Source organism: Myzus persicae, unplaced genomic scaffold, assembly GCF_001856785.1.
Source record: "Myzus persicae strain clone G006 unplaced genomic scaffold, MPER_G0061.0, whole genome shotgun sequence".
Taxonomy (NCBI): Eukaryota; Metazoa; Arthropoda; class Insecta; order Hemiptera; family Aphididae; genus Myzus; species Myzus persicae.
Window position 1 is genome coordinate 663459 of NW_019104156.1, and position 19892 is coordinate 683350.

Consider the following 19892-nt stretch of genomic DNA (forward strand, 5'->3'; position numbering starts at 1 on the left):
ATATTAAAGAAATATCAAAATTCATTTAAATAAAGTAATAACTGAGCATGTCGTGCTATTGAATCTATAAGAATTCCGAAAACAATATTGCATCGATTCACCACGTCCATTGAAAATGTTGAAACGGCTTTAAAAAATATTATTGTTTCGTGCATAATATTACATCTTTGGGTATGCTGGCCACTAGGACCTAAGACCTAACCTAGGACTAGCGCCCTTCATTCTTGTTTTTACTTGACACCATATTTTTAAAATATATTTCTTCATTAAATGGTACAATAAATAGCGACTTATTAATGTTTGATGACTTGTTTCAATTATGAAATTTACACTATTATTATTAAAATAAAACTTAGTTAATTAAAACTTAGATAATTTTAAAATAAATAGGTACTAATCAGTAATCGATATTAAATAGGTAGGTACTTACATCGTTTAGCTGCTTTATACAATCATTATAACATGAACCTTGTAGAATTTCTAAAATGTATTATGCATATTTTAGTATCGCTGAATAAATTACAAGTTTCATAAAAAAGAATGTTAGTATTATGATGAGTTATAGTTGGGATAATAAGCATTTTGTGAGCTCATAATTAAAAATGAAGTATTAGTTAAATAGGGTTAAAAATATGTTGTAATTCATTGCAAGGCCGTATTTGAGGGGGTGCGTCAAACCCCCCCTGAAATTCTTTTGTGTTACATTATGTGATAGTAAAATAACTATATATTAATATATTAAAAACTAAAATAAAAAACGTTGTACCTAATACTAACTAAGTGGACTAAACTTACATCAATGATACTCGGTGGGTTGAAAACCACAACGGAATTCAAAGATTATAATAAAATTAGAATACATTTTTTATCCCCCCCCCCTCCCCGAGATTAATTTCCAGTTCTGGCCTTGATTCATTGATTAAAATATTTTTTAAATCGTTAATGATAGAAAAGATGAGAACAGATGTGCAACACGTTTTAGTGGAAAAAAAACATTTCATATAACTGCATAGCTAATTGCACATATAAATGTATGTATAATATATTATATGAGAATATTCTAGTTTCCTATAGTCTCTATTGACACTTACGGATTTCTTACGGTTAACTAACTTTTGTCATTCAACTCGCATATAGAAAGCCATCAAAAGCAGCTAATCGTTTTGAAATATTTTCTTCATTGCATTTCCCCACTAATGTTTACTTTTACTTTTATCCAGAGAATATTTTCATTTATCGTCATCACAAAACTATGTCTCAGAAGACGACACAAAATATGTTCCGGTTCGTCACCATTATGCATTCGTCCGAACGTTCATTTATTATTTTGATTTGTTACATTCCCAAGGACCTATTACTTATGCATTCAACACTTGTTTCCGCGTCCATAAACAATGCCGTTATTTAATAAAAATTATTCATAGAAAAGTGAAATAATAAATATGATTTTTGATTGTAATATTTTTATTCAGTTTTCCGTCATTCTTTAAATAAAAGTGAAACGGACAGAAAAAAATCAACCTCTATAATTTAAACATTTCAACGGATCTATTATTTGTATTACAACTGTATTATATTATAATGATATATTATTATGACATATTTTCACCGTTATGATATTATATTTTCGAATACGTTTTCGGATTTACGCTATCGGCATTAACTCTTCACACCAGTTATACTAATCGTTAACATTTTTATCGTAAATCAAGCTTCAATATTTCTCTTGCCGTGGTCATTATAGGTACTATTAAATATAGTAAATTATTATAAATATAATAAATATTATTAAAATAATTATGCCATCAATTAAATAGTATTATCAATCCCTTTAACAAACAAATTAAGAGAAATCAAGCACTCTGTTTGGCCGAAATACACTGATATAAACAGAAAAAAAATGAGGTAATTTTTAATCGACTTTGAATTAACCACACAAAACTCACATACGGACACCTTGTGGCAAAGACAAATCCATCCCTATACCAAACATGAAATACAAACTATTAATTAGTCATATTATCGTCGACTGTTCAAACTTCAACGAAGCTAGGATAGGCTTCAACATCCCTGGCAAACCTGTACAGAGCAATTGGTCCATTTTCAAAATATTAAAACACAGTTTTATATCTATAAAAAAAGTAACTGTACAATTTCATATAATATAATGTAAAAATGTTATATTCTTGTAAAGCTAATAACCTTTGTAGTTAACGCTTAACTAATGAAGAAAAAAATATATTTTTTCATTTTATAACGTTTCTAACAACCCATCGTCATGACATGGTATCATTATTTTATACATTTTCTATTTAGGAACATTTTCATGATAATGCTGAACATCGGTAAATATAAATGTATGATAAATTTTTATATTTTTTATTTTTTATTCAACTTAATTACACAAAATCTTTACTAATATAATAGTTATACTGAATAGATCCAATATTCAATCAAGTATAGGTGATCAAATCGAAAGCCAACGGCCAATGGATATTGCTCGGCTTAAAAATATTCGATTTTGGTTAGATTAGTTATGGCACGTATAGCATGTTAAAATATAATATAATGTTGAGTAATAGAAGAATATTATGAATGAAAATGAAAGTTTTCGAATTAATTATATATAAAAAATAATAATTTGGTTCATATACGGATGTTGGTGAATGGGATACATTCCAATGAGAATGAATCGATTTTGACAGTAAAATGTTTTTCATCGTTAAAAAAGTGACATTGTATTCTTTTTTTTTTTTTACAATAAAAAATATTTAACGGATTAAAATAGGAGTGACAAGTGTGTTTCGAATCACAAAATATTGTAAAAACTACTCGTTTGGATGATGAAAGCAGCAGGGTATGGATATATTATACATTTCTATGTATTTTAACAGCGGGAATAAATATTTGGATCAAAGACCTCATTCCTAATAGTTGGATATGATATGACCATAACTATTTATCTGTTGATATTACAGTAAGTAACAATAATGTACGTGTACAGTTCTGTTGTTTCCGCAAACGTTGTTATAAAGTACGAGTGATAAGATAGGTAACTGTTCATAAACTATAAAGTTTGGAAGCTATCATTAGACTATACATATTATTATAGGACTGATAAACGACAATATATGATAACGTAATCAATAAGGTGATTAAAAAGTTTACCTGACAAATGAGCAACAGCTTTGTTAATCTGTCATTGCTAATGTACAGGAATACAATACCAATATGGATACAGTACTAAGGATAAAATTATGCATACATTAATATTAAAGGGTTTCCAAACTTTGTATGTGTTATTACCTGCAGCAGTATTGTGCAATATAGCTAACTACCACTTATATTCGTACTTCATATGTACCAACAAATTGTGCTGTTTATTTATTAATTTTTTTTCTGTTTTATTTAAAATTTGTTTCTTGTGTATTCTACCTTAATATAGGTTTAATTTCACCCCGAAACTAATATTTTTTAATATCGTTAACACCTATCATGCATTATTACTATTATTGCGCTTGTACTACGTACATGTGTCTGTTGGTAACCCCCATGTTGGGCAGTTTGCTTCATAAAATTGTGGTATGTAATGCATAGTTTATTTTATCTAGACATTTTATTTAATACGTCAAATACATTTTAAGATAAAACAAAATGCATTTTATTTAATTAACAGCTTAACTTTTCATTTACTTTTATTTATTATCATTTATTTCGTTTGCAAGCTATGGGTTTATAACTCAACTATAGAATATTATACTGAATTAATGATCTCCAATACAGAATCGAATTTCACTCTTTCATAACAATGCATCAATTTTTCTACATCATAATGAATATACGTTCAGCCAAATTTTAGAATTAAAAATTTCAAGCTCTGCTTAGAATCTTTACATAACTATCATCTGACCAACAATTTTCATGAATTAAATATCACCAAAAGAGTTTATAAATATATCAACATTTTGAGTATTCGATGAAGAGAGTGAAATTCAATTATAATAAACTCTGATATTTTTTCTAAAAATATTTCGATTATTAATTTCATATGTCACTAATACGCATCTGTTTCAGGCAGTTAAACTTTTGGTTGCTACAGCAAGTTAGTGTTTGCAAATATCAAATTTTCATTTTTAAAAAACGAAAAATTATTATACGATAATGACATTTTTCTATTGTAATATAATAATATGACCGATGCTTAAATATTCAGGCTCATGTGGCAGTAACAATTTGTGACTAGTAAAAATGTTTGAATTACAATTCCAATTCTTAAATACAACGTTTCAGATAAGTAAATAAAATGTTTTAAACTATTATATTTCATAATAGAGTTTGTCAACAAGTAGTGAATCCCTTAGCTATATTATGAATACTTCACAACATGCAATTAAAAATTATCAAGATAAGGTTCAAAGTATAGGCAAATAGAACGTTCACTTCTCAGTGTTATAATAATAAAATAATAGGTATCATAATACTACGCTGTAGTCTGTTATGCTGAATGCTTGTTCTATTGCAATTAATAGAATTGCAAATTCTGAACTTCGGAAATTTTAAATACACTTAAATACCATATTTTCGAATACTTGAGATTCCTTGTACTATCTCCGGCTTTACCTGTGATGACAATGAAAACTTAACGATAGATAATTTATAGCCAAGAAAAACTCAATTTTATTTTTGTCTTTAATCAAATATTTTTTTTTTTTTGAGACTTTGTATCATAAATTGAAATTTGATAGAATAGTTTTCGAGTTATATACATTGTGAACTAAGTATAATATGACTGTGGTAATAGAGTAAGTAAAGAGTAAGTCAAGGTGGCTTAAAATATTTGAAAATGTTAATAACTGAAATTGATCTATAAAATATCAATGTATAATTTGTCAAATGGTCCAGACGTTATAATAAAATAAATACTAGTTACTGCATATTATATTTCATATATATTTATATTTCAGTAAAATAATTTTTAACGAGCATTTTATCCTTATTGTAAACTTTTTAATAACTCAAAAACTATTTATTTTGATTTAGATTTTAGATACTTTAACATTTGAAAAAAATTATCTACTAAATAATTTGCAGTAAAAATGGCTAATTATCATTTCAAAATAGATGTGTGTATCGCCACGCAGGGCACTTCTTAATTAGTACCTACAAACAATATCAGGAATTTGAAAATAGAGTCTTTAGGTATACTTAAAAGTTCTAACAATCAGAAATTTAATGAATGCATTAATTAATGGCAAAATTAGGGATGAGAGTGCTAAAAATTAATCTTGTATGCCTACCTTATGTTATAATAATAACCTTATTTCATTTTTTATTTATTTAACTCTTCAAGGAGTTAAAGTGTGCAACAGTAATTTTATATATTATAATGACGATCGATAAACAAATATTAATCAAAATTTTTCTTATGAATAATGCAAAAATATTTTCATTAGCAGGTATCGAACCACGGACGTTTATGACCTGTTGATGAAAAATACTAGTGTCAAGTAAAACGGATTGAATAGCCATTATTTTTCAAAAACTTACAGAACAAGAAATGTGAAAAACAGACGTGGGCCCCTAATATAACGGTAGCGTGTCATGTGTTCGAAAATCATGTGTTCGAATGCTGTATGTTCGAACGTTAAGTGTACGAAAAATTGTCTGTACGAAAGATTATATGTTCGAAAGATTATATGTTCGAAAGGTAGTATGTGCGAAATTGTCGATAAATGAAACTAAACAAAAATAACCCTAATAACATTAATCGAGTTTTCATTATATTGGATTTCACACAATCTTATCTTTATTGATTTTACGTGGGGAAAGCATTATAGATATTATTAAAAGTAATTTTTTGTCATCTATCAGTACAGTTCGATACATCATTACAAAAGTATCGAACACAATTTCCTTTGAACGTTGTTTTTAAATAATATTTTATACAATTTGTGTAAGTGGTTTTTTTTTTTTAAATGGCTAGTATACAGACATTTAAAAGTATACATGACAAGGAAATGTTACTTGTAAATAATTATGAATACATGTTTGATAAGAAAAGACTGCGAATACGAGATCAAAATAATATATATTATTGGAAATGTACAAAACGATGTGGAGCAACGTTTCGGACAATATTTGAGCACGGTGAACATAAACAAGACAATTGTTTTATTAATAATGACCATTCTCACCCACCAGATACAGTTAAACACCATTGCAAAATTCTAAAAAATAAAATTAAAAAATGTGCTCAAAATTCACAAGATTCGCCAAATCAAATATATCAAAACGAAATTGCAAATTCCAACGTTATAATTTCATCTCAAGTAACTAAAAACGCATCCAAGCAAATCGTAAAAAGACAAAGAAAAGGAAAAGAACTAGAACCAGTTTCATTAAATTTTATACCTTCCTTAGAACTTCAAAATACAATTTCAGGACAACCTTTCCTTTTGAAAAATGCAATCGAAGGAAATAATAAATTTATGATTTTTACAACTGTTCAAAATTGTATATACTTGAGGGAATCAAATTTTTGGCTCGCTGATGGAACCTTTAAAGCTTGTCCTGGAATTTTTAAACAGATATTTACAATACATGGATCAATTTCACGAGGTATTAATGACAACATTTGTGTACCATTGGTATACGTACTGATGACCAACCAAACTGAAGATGACTATAAAACAGTGCTAAACGAGTTTAATAATTTTGCGATTAAAAATAATATTTATTTCGAAAGTAATAAGGAACTTGAAATAATAACGGACTTTGAAAAAGCTTCAATCAACGCGATCAATGACGTCTTTCCATTTGTAACCCATTCTGCTTGTTTTTTTCACTTTTGTCAAAATATCTGGCGCCATATTCAAAAAGAAGGGCTATCTACAAAGTATATGGAAGACCTGGAATTTAATTTGATTTGTCGGCATTTACCTGCTCTTTCTTTTCTTCCAGTAAATAAAGTACGTATTAAAAAAAATTACATAACACTTACTTTTTTTAATTTTATTATTTATTTTATTACTATCTAATATTTCAGAGTCATGCAATGTTAATAATAATATTATTCGTGGGAACTTGCAATTTTTTAAATATATTAATATATTTTTTAGGTAATCGAAGGTTGGGAAATTGTGAAATTATTATTTAGTGATAACGAAAGAGAACAATCACTTTTAGAATACTTCGAAAATACTTACATTTATGGTAAACCAGCTATGAGACTACGTGGACGTATTAAACCTCAACGACACCCCCCCTTATTTCCAATTGACATGTGGTCAGTAGCTTCAAGAATTGATGCAAATTTGCCAAGAACAACAAATATTGCTGAATCATGGCACGGTCGACTTAATAGGTATAGGAACAATATATCAATAACCATAACATAATTGTTACAACTAATTAAACTATTAAAAAATGTTTATAGATTAGTATCAAAACAACCAGGAGTTTACAAATTGATGAGACAGTTCCAAAAAATTCAGAATGAAACTGAAAATTCTATAGAGCAAATCATTCAAGGCCGAACAAGTAAAAAAAGAAAAACATGCAACGAAGAACGGGAACAAAGAATTAAAAAATTAGTTCTAAGACTAAAAAATTTAGACATAAGTATTATTGAGTTTCTAAGAGGAATATCGTATAATTTAAGTTTTTAGTTTTTTTTTTATTTAGCATTTACATTTATTAACGACTAATTTATTTTACGAATTTTTGGTACCTATTTTTAAATTTAATTTTTTACGCAGAAAATCGAATTAACGAATATTAAATATTTTGGTAAAATTCGTGTTTAATTTATCGATAATTTCGAACATACGACTTTTCGAACATATAATCTTTCGAACAGACAATTTTTCGTACACTTAACGTTCGAACATACAGCATTCGAACACATGACTTTCGAACACATGACCCCTTACCTAATATAACTCTCCAGTGACACTTAAACCTCCACTGTAGTCGCCATCAGAAGTTATAGGCTTCCGGAGAGCTTATTTAGTTTCAACACGCTCTATATCGAAAACGAAATTAGACTTACAGGTGTGTTGGCTATTTTTGTGTGTTTAAATTCATGACTTGTTTGTTCTTGTTGCAACGAATTAAAACAATTTACTATAACATGTAACTCACCGGGATTATATTATGCTACTTGAGAAAACTCCTCGTTTTATATTATTATTTATACCTATTTTACACTGTAATGAACACACGAAAACCGGAGTTTTATGATTACCTACACAATATGTACACGCATGGTTATGTGGTAGTATCTGCTTCTTCGTTGCGGTTACTCTCATTATTTCTAGGTGTAGCTGGTCCAGTAATTAAGGCCGTACATACCTAGCTAGCACTAATGTAGGAGCATTGAGACATTATCCTCATAATATATCCTACGGACTCGGTCATTTTGGTTGCATTTTACGAAGAACGTGCTCTACAGGGGGTGCATTTTTCCCCGGTGATAAAAATCATGACGTTTAAATTGTCTAATACCTTATTATACTAATAGAGTGGAATTATTTACACTTGTAATGATAGATGGCGGTTATGGTAGTATAAGCATAAAGCAACTATAACCTTCGGCCACATAAACTTAGTCACTTCCCAGCTACTGCCCACCACAATTGAGACGGTTGCAAATGTGCAGTTTTTAAGGAGTTCAAAATAGGCAATTCCCAAATTGCATACAATGGGAGTCTTGTAAATGAGTGCATAGTGAGTGATATCTTATTATTGTATCTAAATCTTCATGTGCTAAAATGTAAGTAACAAAGTGTTAACAAAATCAACGATTTAAATTGAATTTCATTTTTACAAATTTTGAAACAGTTAAATGAAATAAATAAATTACAAAATGAAAAGCACGACATATTTACACTGTTAGTACTTTACTAAACATAAAACTGAAATATAACTTTCGTTATTACGAATCAAATTATAATTATTGTTGGTTTCTGAAGATGAGTTATTTCGTTTCATAACCTACTTGTCTTCCCTGTTCCCAAAATAATAATTTTGTGCCCAGCATCACGGTGTGAATAATATATTAAAAATACCAAAATCTATTACGGTGGAATAATAATAACAATAGTTTTTAATATTGAACTAATTTCATACACACATGATTATTTTTGAAAATAGTATTATATTCTCCACTTATTATATTTCTGACTCAATTAAAAATTTAAATATAATAATAAATCGGAAACGAATAACAATAGACACGGAGTTATCGTTACCAATATAATATTTTAATTGACATTGTACAACAACAATAGTTTTTTATAGATCGATTTGAAGTGATATAATAATATTAAACTTGTAATTTCGTCAAATAATATTATATTGACGCTAGTTGGTCTTAATATTATTTCACTCTGTCTGACTCCATGACATTTTACGAGAAAAAAAAATAATGATATTTTTTCTAGGTACTCGAAATCACGTCGTATACCTAAGCGAATTATAATTACTATTAAATCAGATGATTTGCTGGCAAAATCCTGTATAATAATCATATATTAATAATGATAACCGTTATTTTTGACCTTAAATTATTAAAAAATATAATATTATAATTACAACAGACATGATATATTTTGTTTGTTGCTCAGATAATTTAATAATAATGTATGTTGATATTCGTCGGTTGCATTGGCTCCAAATAAAACATGTATTTTCTTTCCTTTTTTTTTAGTTCATAAAAGCAGAACGAACGCAGAACAAATTTTACTGTAATAATTATTAGATTAAATTATTTATAACCGTGTTGTTTTCTTCTGGTTAATAATAATTAAAAATTAACTGTAATAATAGTCAGGTACATTATTGCACATTATTTAAGTATGAAGACCATTCATTTTTTTTAAAATTGATAAAAATCAATAATTATAATAAAAATATCATTAAAGCATATAAGTATATTATTATTTGACTCATGTTAAATAAGCTTACTGACGAATAAATTTAACACACAATATTAAGTATCAATATTATGTTAAATATATTGTAAATTATAATATTATATGGAACAATAAAATAAATATTAGTCCTCTGCGCATGCAGTGTCAAAATTAAAACACTGAATGTTCAGAGGTTTAATCAAAACGAATTAACAATTATAACATTATTATTATGATAAAATTAAGGTTTAATAAGATTTGTGTTTTAGTAAAGATTTTCGGAGATGAATATAATGTTGGAATACTTGAAAATTTAAAAAGTGTTAAAGGTATCTAAAATGTTAATATTATGTCTAGACAGATCATCATCATTATTATTGCGCAACGAATGATAATTATACAGTTTCACTGTGTTTAGATGTTAGTAAAAATTATCGAATCCTTTAGTTACGGAATGTATACTTCCCAACATACATGAGTTATAAACCATACGGAGAAATGTGTAGGCAACATAGGTTAAAAAACTATATCGATCCTCGGGCTCGTGTATGTACGTTATGAGAATTCTAGTATAGTAATAATTCAAATAATTCTTAATAAAGTATTTTAAATGCTTTAGGAAAAAGTTCTTCAACAAAGTATCTGTATTTAAAATCAAATACTAAGTATCAAATAATTATTCTATTCATTTCATATATTTTCAATTTTAATAAAGAAAATATTGAGAATTTATAATAATATACATTTTTACAGAAAGTATCTGTGCTTGAAATGCTTGAATACTTTTCGAAAGTATCTTTTACATGACTGTAAATTAGTTAGGTATATTATTAGATGTAATTAATATAATTTTATGGCTGATAATAATTATACAATACAATAGGATGATCTCAAATATGTCTGATTAGTGGTTTTCGTGTTATAATAGCAATTTATTAACCAGTGACCGAGAACGATGCGTTTAATTATTATAACGGATTAAACCACTACCTATCGATTTTATACTGACATTGTGTAGTAATATAGAAATATAATATAATTATAAATATTGTTTGATGATTAATTTTAGGTAAAACTGGCACGCTCTGAATTTCAAAACGATTTATCGTCCCTATCAAATGTATGTATGTTAATATAATACATTAATACAACACTGTCCAGCTTCCGCCTCGAGTGCCCAATATCCAGTCACTGTGTCCTGTTGGTATTTAATTTTGTTTTTCCTCGTTGTACGAGTGCATATTTTCTAGGTATTAATTTTTCTTAATTAATAAACATAATTTTTACAAGAATAATAATTGTACCTATGTACGGTGTTAAGGAAAAAATACGGTTATTCTGACTAATGCAAAATAATAAATACATTAATATTTTTGAATGCAATACGTAAAATACTTAATATGTCTTTACTCTTTAAAGTGTTATAATATCAAGTTAAAATAGGTGGTAGATAATTATTCAAAATCAAACCGTAGCAGTTGGGTCGAATACATTCATTATTAAGAGATTTTTCTTTGATAGGTTGTAGGTAGTAAGTACCTACTTTTGACTCGTAATACTTTAATATAATATGCAAATACTATAACTATTAATGTGTTGAAATTATTTTGAGACTATCTGCAATTTGCACACCAATTAGAGTTCATTATTAGTTTTTACATTAGACGACCATTATCTCAAAAAGCATAAATAATTTTTAAATATTTTTTAGAGAATTTTGATGTATAATAATCAAGTTTTTAAAGAACTGATAATTATTAGTGATAGTACAGTAATACATACTTAAAGTTTAGATAAAAGGTGGACAGGAGACGTGAAGTGACACAAAGGTACCTGCCTGGCAAAATGCTTGTCCACTAATCTGTTTACCTAAACTTGAATAACTTATAAATTATATTCAATCAACTCGATGTCAGTTTGAAATTATACATCAGAATTATAAAAAAAACATTCTGTTTAAATGAAATAAATTAAAAAGTGTGTAAGTAGGTAACCGCTCATTTCAGTACACAGGTGCGAGTGTAATAAATTTGTCAACATTTTAATTTGCTAATAAAGTATACTAAATCATTGATTTTGAAAAAAGATTTGTCTGCCAAACTGTATTATTGAGTATGCTTTATTATAATATATTATCATTATCTCTATTTCTATTTTATTAAATTATTTTTTTATAAGTAATGATTACCCACTATAATATACAATTGAATTTTGCTAAAAAATATGGCATTCATAATATTAGTTATTAAACATTATTTTTTATAACTGTGTGTGGTATAGTATGGTAATTGGTATAGTATAATAAATATGATAGAGATGAGCAATCTTTTTAGTTCCTTTACCGCCAAATATATTTATTTAGACGAGGCAACCCTCTTTCCGACATTGATAAGTATATATACAAAATATTAATATTATGTCCATATAAATACAAAATCGTTAATTTTACTCAATTAGATATTTACTTAATAGAATTAATCAAAAATAGAAATATAACTAACTACAAAAAAAAATCTAAAATTAATGAAATTAATACAATAACCTGTTTTAATGGTTTTAAAATTATAAAACGAAAAATGAGAAAGTTGTGCTTGAATCTTAAAAACTATTAGTTCTAAGTTGGGTTTTATATTTGAGACACCTACTATTAAACCTGCTCTGACATTCAATCTGGACAGATTTTTATTTAAGAAAATGTCTGGAAATTAATCTAAATGAAAAAGTTATTGAGTATTATCTTAATATATGATAATACAAGTAAATGTATTAAGTCTCAATAAATAATGTTTTTCGATTACTACAATATTTTACTAGGATCGTTATTCTTCGTTTAAATATAATTAATTCATAGTTTGAACTTTAAATGTTTTAAAAAAATTTGTAGTTCATATTATACTTTTCTATTTTTTAGATTATTGGGGTTTAGTAAGAACTACTTATGAGTAACTTTGCATTTTCTAATAAACTGATAGTTGGATGAATATATGACTTTATGCTAGTCCTAGCAACCACATACTCAAAAAAGAAGATTCAAATAAAATATAATTCGTAACTCGAACAACCGTTTATTGGTGATATGAAGTAATATTACTGGAATTGTTTGGAATATCAAACAAATCTTAACTAAGAATCACATTTTATAATTTAATATTATAATATGTTATAGGTACCTTGACTAAAGCTATCGTTTTTTTTTTTTTTTTAAATAACTTGTTACGATTAATAATAACAGAATTGTTTGTGTACGAACCTTGCGTATTTTTTAATCGCAATTTAAAATTAATAAACATTGTGTATTCGTTTGCTATTAAATTAAACGGTACGTTATGTTTGTATTATTTTAACATTCTATACTGGCCGCGCATTTGTTCCCGTTTTCTGTCGCTCGGACAACTGAAGTAGGTACTTTGTAAACATACTACGACTCCGTTTCACGTCGCTGAAAATTATCGAATCGACGAGACCGATAATCACGCGGATATAACACCTTTTTTCTTTGCGAAATTATAATATTTAAAAAATAATTTATACTCCTCGTCATTACAGTGCCGAACACCGCACAAATAATAATACTATACGTTAGTGTGAAGATAAAAATAATATGTGAAAGTTCACGGACGCTTGCTTGGGGTCCGAAACGAGCCATGGCGATCTCTCAGTCGAACTCCTTCGTTAATAAAAAAAAATCGATATATACGATTGCGTTTAAATTCGTCTCGTTACACCTAACGATGAGGTCGACGAGACCAATACAAATCTTCGGCATATAGGAAACAAATCGGACACTGGTTAGGCAACCAATATAAAAAATAGTACGATAATGTTATAGGTACCATATTATATTATAATCACACGACGCGTGAAAATAATAATAATAGTGTTGTAGGTAGTGTACGAGCGTCCAGCTGTTTCGGACCGCCGACTTTAATATTAAAATAATATATGAATAACGTGTGTGATGTGCGTCGAATTAATATTTACGTACTTTGCCGAACACGTATCCACTGCAGCGCCGGCCGTATCCCGTTAAATAACGAGAACTACATGATTCCAATACGTCCAGCACCTCGTCGTAGTTCGAATAACACCATTAACTCTGACCTACAAATCCTCGATTAAAAATAATTATTAGGTGTACACATATTATTATAATATGTTGTTATATTATTTATAGAGCCTGAAACGAGTTTTATCATAGTTTTATTTTTTTCCAATACTAACATTATACTACAGAATTCGACGACCCTAATACAACATTATGATAATATATATTCACGCTGGTAAATATGTGACGTATCAATTATAATATTATTCTCAATTTCTTTTGCTTCACATCGTATGCCCGCAGATAATCGCAACTTTTCAAACCCAACAGCAGCTGGCAATTTCCGAAATCGTTTTCCACTGCGTCAGACTACCAATAATTTATTAATAATAGAATATATTATGTTTACCTCGTGAAATGTGCATCGTCATCGCGTAATATACGAACACATTACACACATTGCATATAAATTGCAATCGTGTTGTTCGTTATTGTCCGACACGACGTGTTTGTTTTATTGCTATATTATTATGATCTTCATAAAATGTAAAAAGTTTCCAACAATTGATATTACATGCGTTATTTAATTAGTACCCATCGTCAATTGAATGTGTGTCGTACAAATGTCTTGCCTTGTAGTATAGTTGGGCACTCATATTGTATTGTATATTTTGGCCGTCTACCTATTTTTTACCCGCATCGTTCGAACGAGACTTTATGAACAAGGCATACATTTGTGGTAATTATTGTACCAATAAAGAATAACCATATGATAGTTGTGGTCTCGTACGATTCATATGTCACCTATTTGGTCGTGTGTCATATTATACCTACCTAAACGACGAGTAAAGCGTCGAAGTGTACACCTCGTGTTTTTTTTAAGCATAAAACTCGTAGCGTACAATACTACATATTACACTGACTCAGGATGAGTTGCGACCACGGTATAATATCTGATATGGAGTTGGACAGTAATATCATAATTACGGGATGTTATCGGTGCGAGTTAAATAAAATAACACAAAGTTTTTCGAAAACATCAAAATATAGTATGAACGTTTCAAACAGTGTTGAAATAAATCAATATAAATATTATATAAATAATAAATAAATAATGTACAAATAAGTTTAGTGAGCTTTTGCGTGTGGTGTAGCTCTCGTTTCGATGGCTCGTTTGAACTTTGATTGTCGTCGGGATTGTTGTGGTGCACCGTCGGTATGACACGATGTGGTTGTGTAGGTATATGCGATGATGGCGTTATCATATACGTCTTTGTCGTCAACTCGAGGACTTCTGTTGGAAACGGTACCGAAAAAACGAAAACGAAAATCAAACAAACTGTGCAAATTATGTGGGCAGAGGACGCATTTGCTGCGGGTGTGTGAAAAGGCCGGACCGGAAACTCACGTTTTGCTTGGGCGTTCACTGGGATGTCTGCGGTGCTTGGGCACTGTAGGCCATCTGTTGGGAGTCGACGCTGCGTCCCCATCCGCCGCTGGAAGAACCACCGCCGTATCCTCCGGAAGAGATGTCGGCGCCTCCGGCACTGCCATAGGAGTCGTGTCCACCGTGAGATTCGTGGTGGTGTTGTGGGATCACCTCATAGGTGACGGTCTTCTCGTGGTGTTTGCTGAGCACCTTCTGCAGGACTCCGATCAGGGACAGGACCAGTGCGATGGTTCCCAACAACAAGGCCTTACCGGCGATCAGGGCGATCTTACCGATGGCGAACGGAAGGATGGCGGCGAGTTTGATCTTCAACAGGGTCAACAGAGTGAGGAGGACGTGCTTGCTCTTCTTCTCTGCAAAAAAACAATAAGGAAACGAAAGTGAGTATAACATTATATTATGATCAATATAATTGCGTAGTATAATATTAGTGCGAGCATCGTTGATAATTGGGTGGTATGTATATATATGGTCGATGGTATACATGCGGTACACGGTTACCATCAAGGTGATTGTTTCGAGGTGACCGCGTAATCGGAAACGCCGAGACGTGGATCGACCGAGCTCGGTGGTTGGCGTGAGTGCGTGCGTCTCTATCAATATCGCATTACGGATTCACGGCCCGATGACCGCGTGTGTTTTTCATCCGCTGGCGGGCCGTCGGGTATCGCGTTGCTCTGTGCTCCTCGTGGGCGCGGGTGCAGGGGTTGAGCACTTTCTAAAACCGGTTTTTCGTGCGGCACGACGATGTTTTCTATGCGGCCGCGTCGCGTCGTTTCCCGCGAGCGAGAACTTTGGGACGCGGGGTGTTTATTTCTATTTATCTGTGTGTGTCCGACTGCAGATGTTATTATATTATTATTATTATTATTGTTGTTGATGTTAAAGAGAAAGAAGACGGCGGCGGCGGCGGCGTCGTGGGAGTGTGTGGAAAACGAGATTCTCGTGAGGTTTGATTGACGCGTAGAAAGTCGTCTCCGATAATAATAATATGTATCATTACTATTTAGGTACCTAACCTACCAATACAACTGCAGCTACAGCTGCACACTGCCACGCACCTGTGTGTTATTAAATCGAGTCGGTGGGGGGGGGGGACCGGTTGACGGTCAGGTTTTTTTTTTTATCGAAATACGCTTGTGCGCAATAGTAATAATAAACAAGACTATTATAGAATGTGGGTTGGACGGACTCTCGGGAATCGGGTCAGTAGGGACACAGCGGCGGGTGATGGCGTCAACCGTCGCGATCCGGACGACCTATCTGGCGGCGGGTCGCGGGTCGTATACGGAAGTCGCCGCCGATACGAAGCCGTTTCTTCTCCGGCGGTCACCGGTGCGGTATACGATATTACCACTGTGGTAATAACATTATCGTTGTTATTATCATGACTGCGGTGTATAACTACCGTTTAAACCGCACGGACGCCCCAGGGTTAGCGCGGTGTAAGCGCCGAGTATCGTCGTCGATTTGTTTGCCGAGTCACCCCGACGCGCGTGCGAACCGTTTATCTCGCCGTTTGATACATTATCATGATTGTTATTACTGTCATTATTTTTTTTTCGGCCCGTACGTAAAATTGATGAGTTAACCAAGTATAGTGGCCACTTTTCAATTGCACATTATGTCGAACAACGGTTACGAAGTATAAATCAATGAAACGTATTATGGGTAGTGAGTTAAAATCGACTAATAGAAAATAAATAGTAAAGACGCAATAAAAAACACGAATACAGCAAAATTATCATAATACAAATTTTCAAACGAGATGAGTTTGATAATAACAATAAAATTCAAAAAACTAGTTTTAATTGGCTGTAAACAATATTGCAGTCACGTTTATCGAAATAACTGTTATTTTAATTAATGCATAATGTAATATATTATAGTTGTTTGCACTCGATGTGTACAACAGCGAGCTGTAATTTCAAGTCGATACGAATTATATTTTTATAACACTTGTTATTTTATTTATCTTGTTATAATATAGGTACCAATACTGATTAACGATAATTAATTTACTTTAAGACTTTTCAGATAAATGTAGCAATATTATAAAGTTGAATTTACGGTAAATAAGACATTACGTCTATTTATTACATTACGTAATGACTATCTATAATACGAGACTATAATTATTAAGCTATACTATTGTCGACTATAAATATTTTTGAAAATATAAACGATCGATGGTCAAACTATCGAAATTAAAGTCATGCACCTAGTATAATATAATGAGTGATTAACAAATGCTCTGAAAGCCGGCAAATGCATTTTGTTAACTATGTTGTTTTGAGTTTTTTTTTTTTGTTTTAAATAAGCGACGTTATAAACACCACACGATCTTAGTTATTATAAAAACTGTTATAAGATTATGAACTTACTCTTCTTGATTCCACGGTTTTCTTCGGATGAGTCTTCCTCTTCGTTGTCTCCGATCAATTGGCTGACAGCGTCGCTGATGGACTTTCCGGTTCTGGAAACGGCGTTGACCATATCAACTCCTTTGATGTCGACCTTGATGGAGTGTTCGTTCAGGTAACGCAAAACGCGCTTGACGACCAGAGATTCCATGTCCTTGGGTTGGTCAGCACTGCCGTCCAATGATAATGATCGTGGGGCACCATCTCCCGGGCTTCCGGCAGATCTGACCACTGTCACTCCCTCGGTCAGGTTGATCTCGTCCTTGTTCAATGCCTTGTCGACGTAAGCGAACAACTTGTATTTGATGCATGACACGGAACCTTTGTTAATGCAGTCGCTGTAGATGCCGTCCAACAGGTCTTCTTTGGCCTGAATGGAGTTGTGGCCGACGGACTGGGAGTCCATGCCGGATGGCAAGCTCCATGCGCAGGCGACGGTCAAGAACAGGCAAAAACATATCCTCAAGGAGTTCATGGTTGAGATGGGTAGGTAAGGTTTGTGTTGCGGACCGCACTGAAGTCTGAAAAGCACACGATGTGACGCCCCGAAACCCAAAAACTGTATGATAGGTAGGACGTGGTGGCCGATGTTTATATACCGGGCCCCCACTTCGGTGTGCCGGGCACTTCAGCCACTTTTCGACGCCACCGATCTGGACCCCCGGAAGATGATGGACTTTCTCTATCTACCGGTTACCGGCTCCTTCCTTTCGCGTTCTACACACACATACACCGGCGGCATATATTTTTGATGTTCTCAATGGACTCTGCGGTATTATCGCTGTTATTATTACTATTATTTTAAACACCATATATGCTAATTTCAATAATAACTTGTACTGCTAATAACGACTTTGTATATACGATTTTAACTGAATGTATAATGTCTGAAATTTCGTGGTTCGTTATACACGAATAAATTGACATCGTTTGCGATTTTCAAAGTATTTTTCATAGGTATGATACTTTTCTCACTATAGTAATAAACCGATTTTGAATTTATTTTGAAAATAAAAATATATTCATCTAGTTCAGAATTGAATTGTATTATACTATAGATAGAATTGTTTTATCATTGGTACTAGGTATATATTAACGATAAATTGTAATATTATTAACAGGAACTGTAGGAGAATACTGTTTTTACAATTTTAGGTATTTTATATTTTCTTCAAGCTCATAGTTTTGTACATTTTTAAATCAGAAAAAAATATTTCAAATTTGTGTTTATATGATTATAATATAATTTATGCTTTATTAAGAGTTGGTAGTTTTGCAATAAAAAATATACTGACATAACATTTAAGCATTTAAAGAATGAAAAAATAATATATTTTTAAAAACTGCTCGATGCATAATATTATTAAAATTGTGAACAATTAATTCTTTACGTTTTACTAGTTTACAATAGTTTATTTTTTAGGATATTAATTCTTGATTCAGATGATGCGGAATATTGGTCATTATAATAGTAGTCATGCATAGTGTGAATATAATTAATATTTTATACTGAACTATATTATATCTACATGTTCACTAATTCATAATATGCAATTAGAAATTATATGTAATTTACTGATTTGATACCATAATATATGTTTAGACAATTTTATATGGAAGAGTTCAAATTTGAATTCAAAACCATGAACCTATAAATAATCAATAGGTACATATTTGTATCGCATACACATACCTAATACATATCATTTTGTACTTAAATTTTGCATTTATTTCTTACGAAATAAATTAATGAGAAATAATTTGTTTATCATTTAACCTTAGATTAAATCCATAAGTCTTAATCATATTTTTGAGAAATTTAATATTTATTATGTTAAACAATTATAGGTACCTACCTACTAACATCTGTTAAACACAAATTGATGTTACAGACAGTCATGCTTCGTCATTCAGTTTTCCTGTAAAGCAAAATTACGCTTTTAAAAACATCTATAAAAACATAGTAAATTATTGTTTGTGTTATTTAGACTTAAAATGTTGGTAATCCAGCCCACAAACCTGGATTCGTCATTTTTGTTTTTTTATATATGATTTTTCCT

The 19892-nt window shown here is 30.7% G+C and overlaps 2 protein-coding genes across 3 annotated transcripts; one reads left to right on the forward strand and one right to left on the reverse strand.

Annotated features, from left to right (window-relative positions):
• Positions 1 to 5599: 5599 nt before the first annotated feature.
• Positions 5600 to 7726, forward strand: LOC111039424. The gene is made up of 3 exons (XM_022322944.1): positions 5600 to 6968; positions 7119 to 7363; positions 7436 to 7726. Exons 1-3 carry the CDS (start codon positions 5976 to 5978, stop codon positions 7665 to 7667), a joined length of 1470 nt encoding a protein of 489 aa, XP_022178636.1. The 5' UTR covers positions 5600 to 5975; the 3' UTR covers positions 7668 to 7726.
• A 7280-nt stretch (positions 7727 to 15006) lies between these two features.
• On the reverse strand, positions 15007 to 18417 carry LOC111039427. Of its 2 annotated transcripts, none has more exons than XM_022322946.1 (3): positions 17794 to 18417; positions 15368 to 15762; positions 15007 to 15250 (listed from the first exon to the last, which is right to left on the reverse strand). In XM_022322946.1, exons 1-2 carry the CDS (start codon positions 18305 to 18307, stop codon positions 15383 to 15385), a joined length of 894 nt encoding a protein of 297 aa, XP_022178638.1. In that variant the 5' UTR covers positions 18308 to 18417; the 3' UTR covers positions 15007 to 15250; positions 15368 to 15382. The 2 variants fall into 2 exon arrangements, with proteins under 2 accessions (XP_022178638.1, XP_022178637.1); XM_022322945.1 differs by having other exon boundaries at positions 15007 to 15253.
• Between the last annotated feature and the right edge of the window lie 1475 nt (positions 18418 to 19892).

What these genes read in the sequence shown, in the direction of transcription:
- LOC111039424 (XM_022322944.1), top strand. Translation starts at nt 5,976, where the DNA reads ATGGCTAGTATACAGACATTTAAAAGTATACATGACAAGGAAATGTTA. An exon ending in CTTTTCTTCCAGTAAATAAA is followed by an intron (nt 6,969 to 7,118) that starts GTACGTATTAAA and finishes TATATTTTTTAG; the next exon opens with GTAATCGAAGGTTGGGAAAT. An exon ending in TGGCACGGTCGACTTAATAG is followed by an intron (nt 7,364 to 7,435) that starts GTATAGGAACAA and finishes AAATGTTTATAG; the next exon opens with ATTAGTATCAAAACAACCAG.
- LOC111039427 (XM_022322946.1), bottom strand. Translation starts at nt 18,307, where the DNA reads ATGAACTCCTTGAGGATATGTTTTTGCCTGTTCTTGACCGTCGCCTGC. An exon ending in AAACCGTGGAATCAAGAAGA is followed by an intron (nt 15,763 to 17,793) that starts GTAAGTTCATAA and finishes GTTTTTTTGCAG; the next exon opens with AGAAGAAGAGCAAGCACGTC.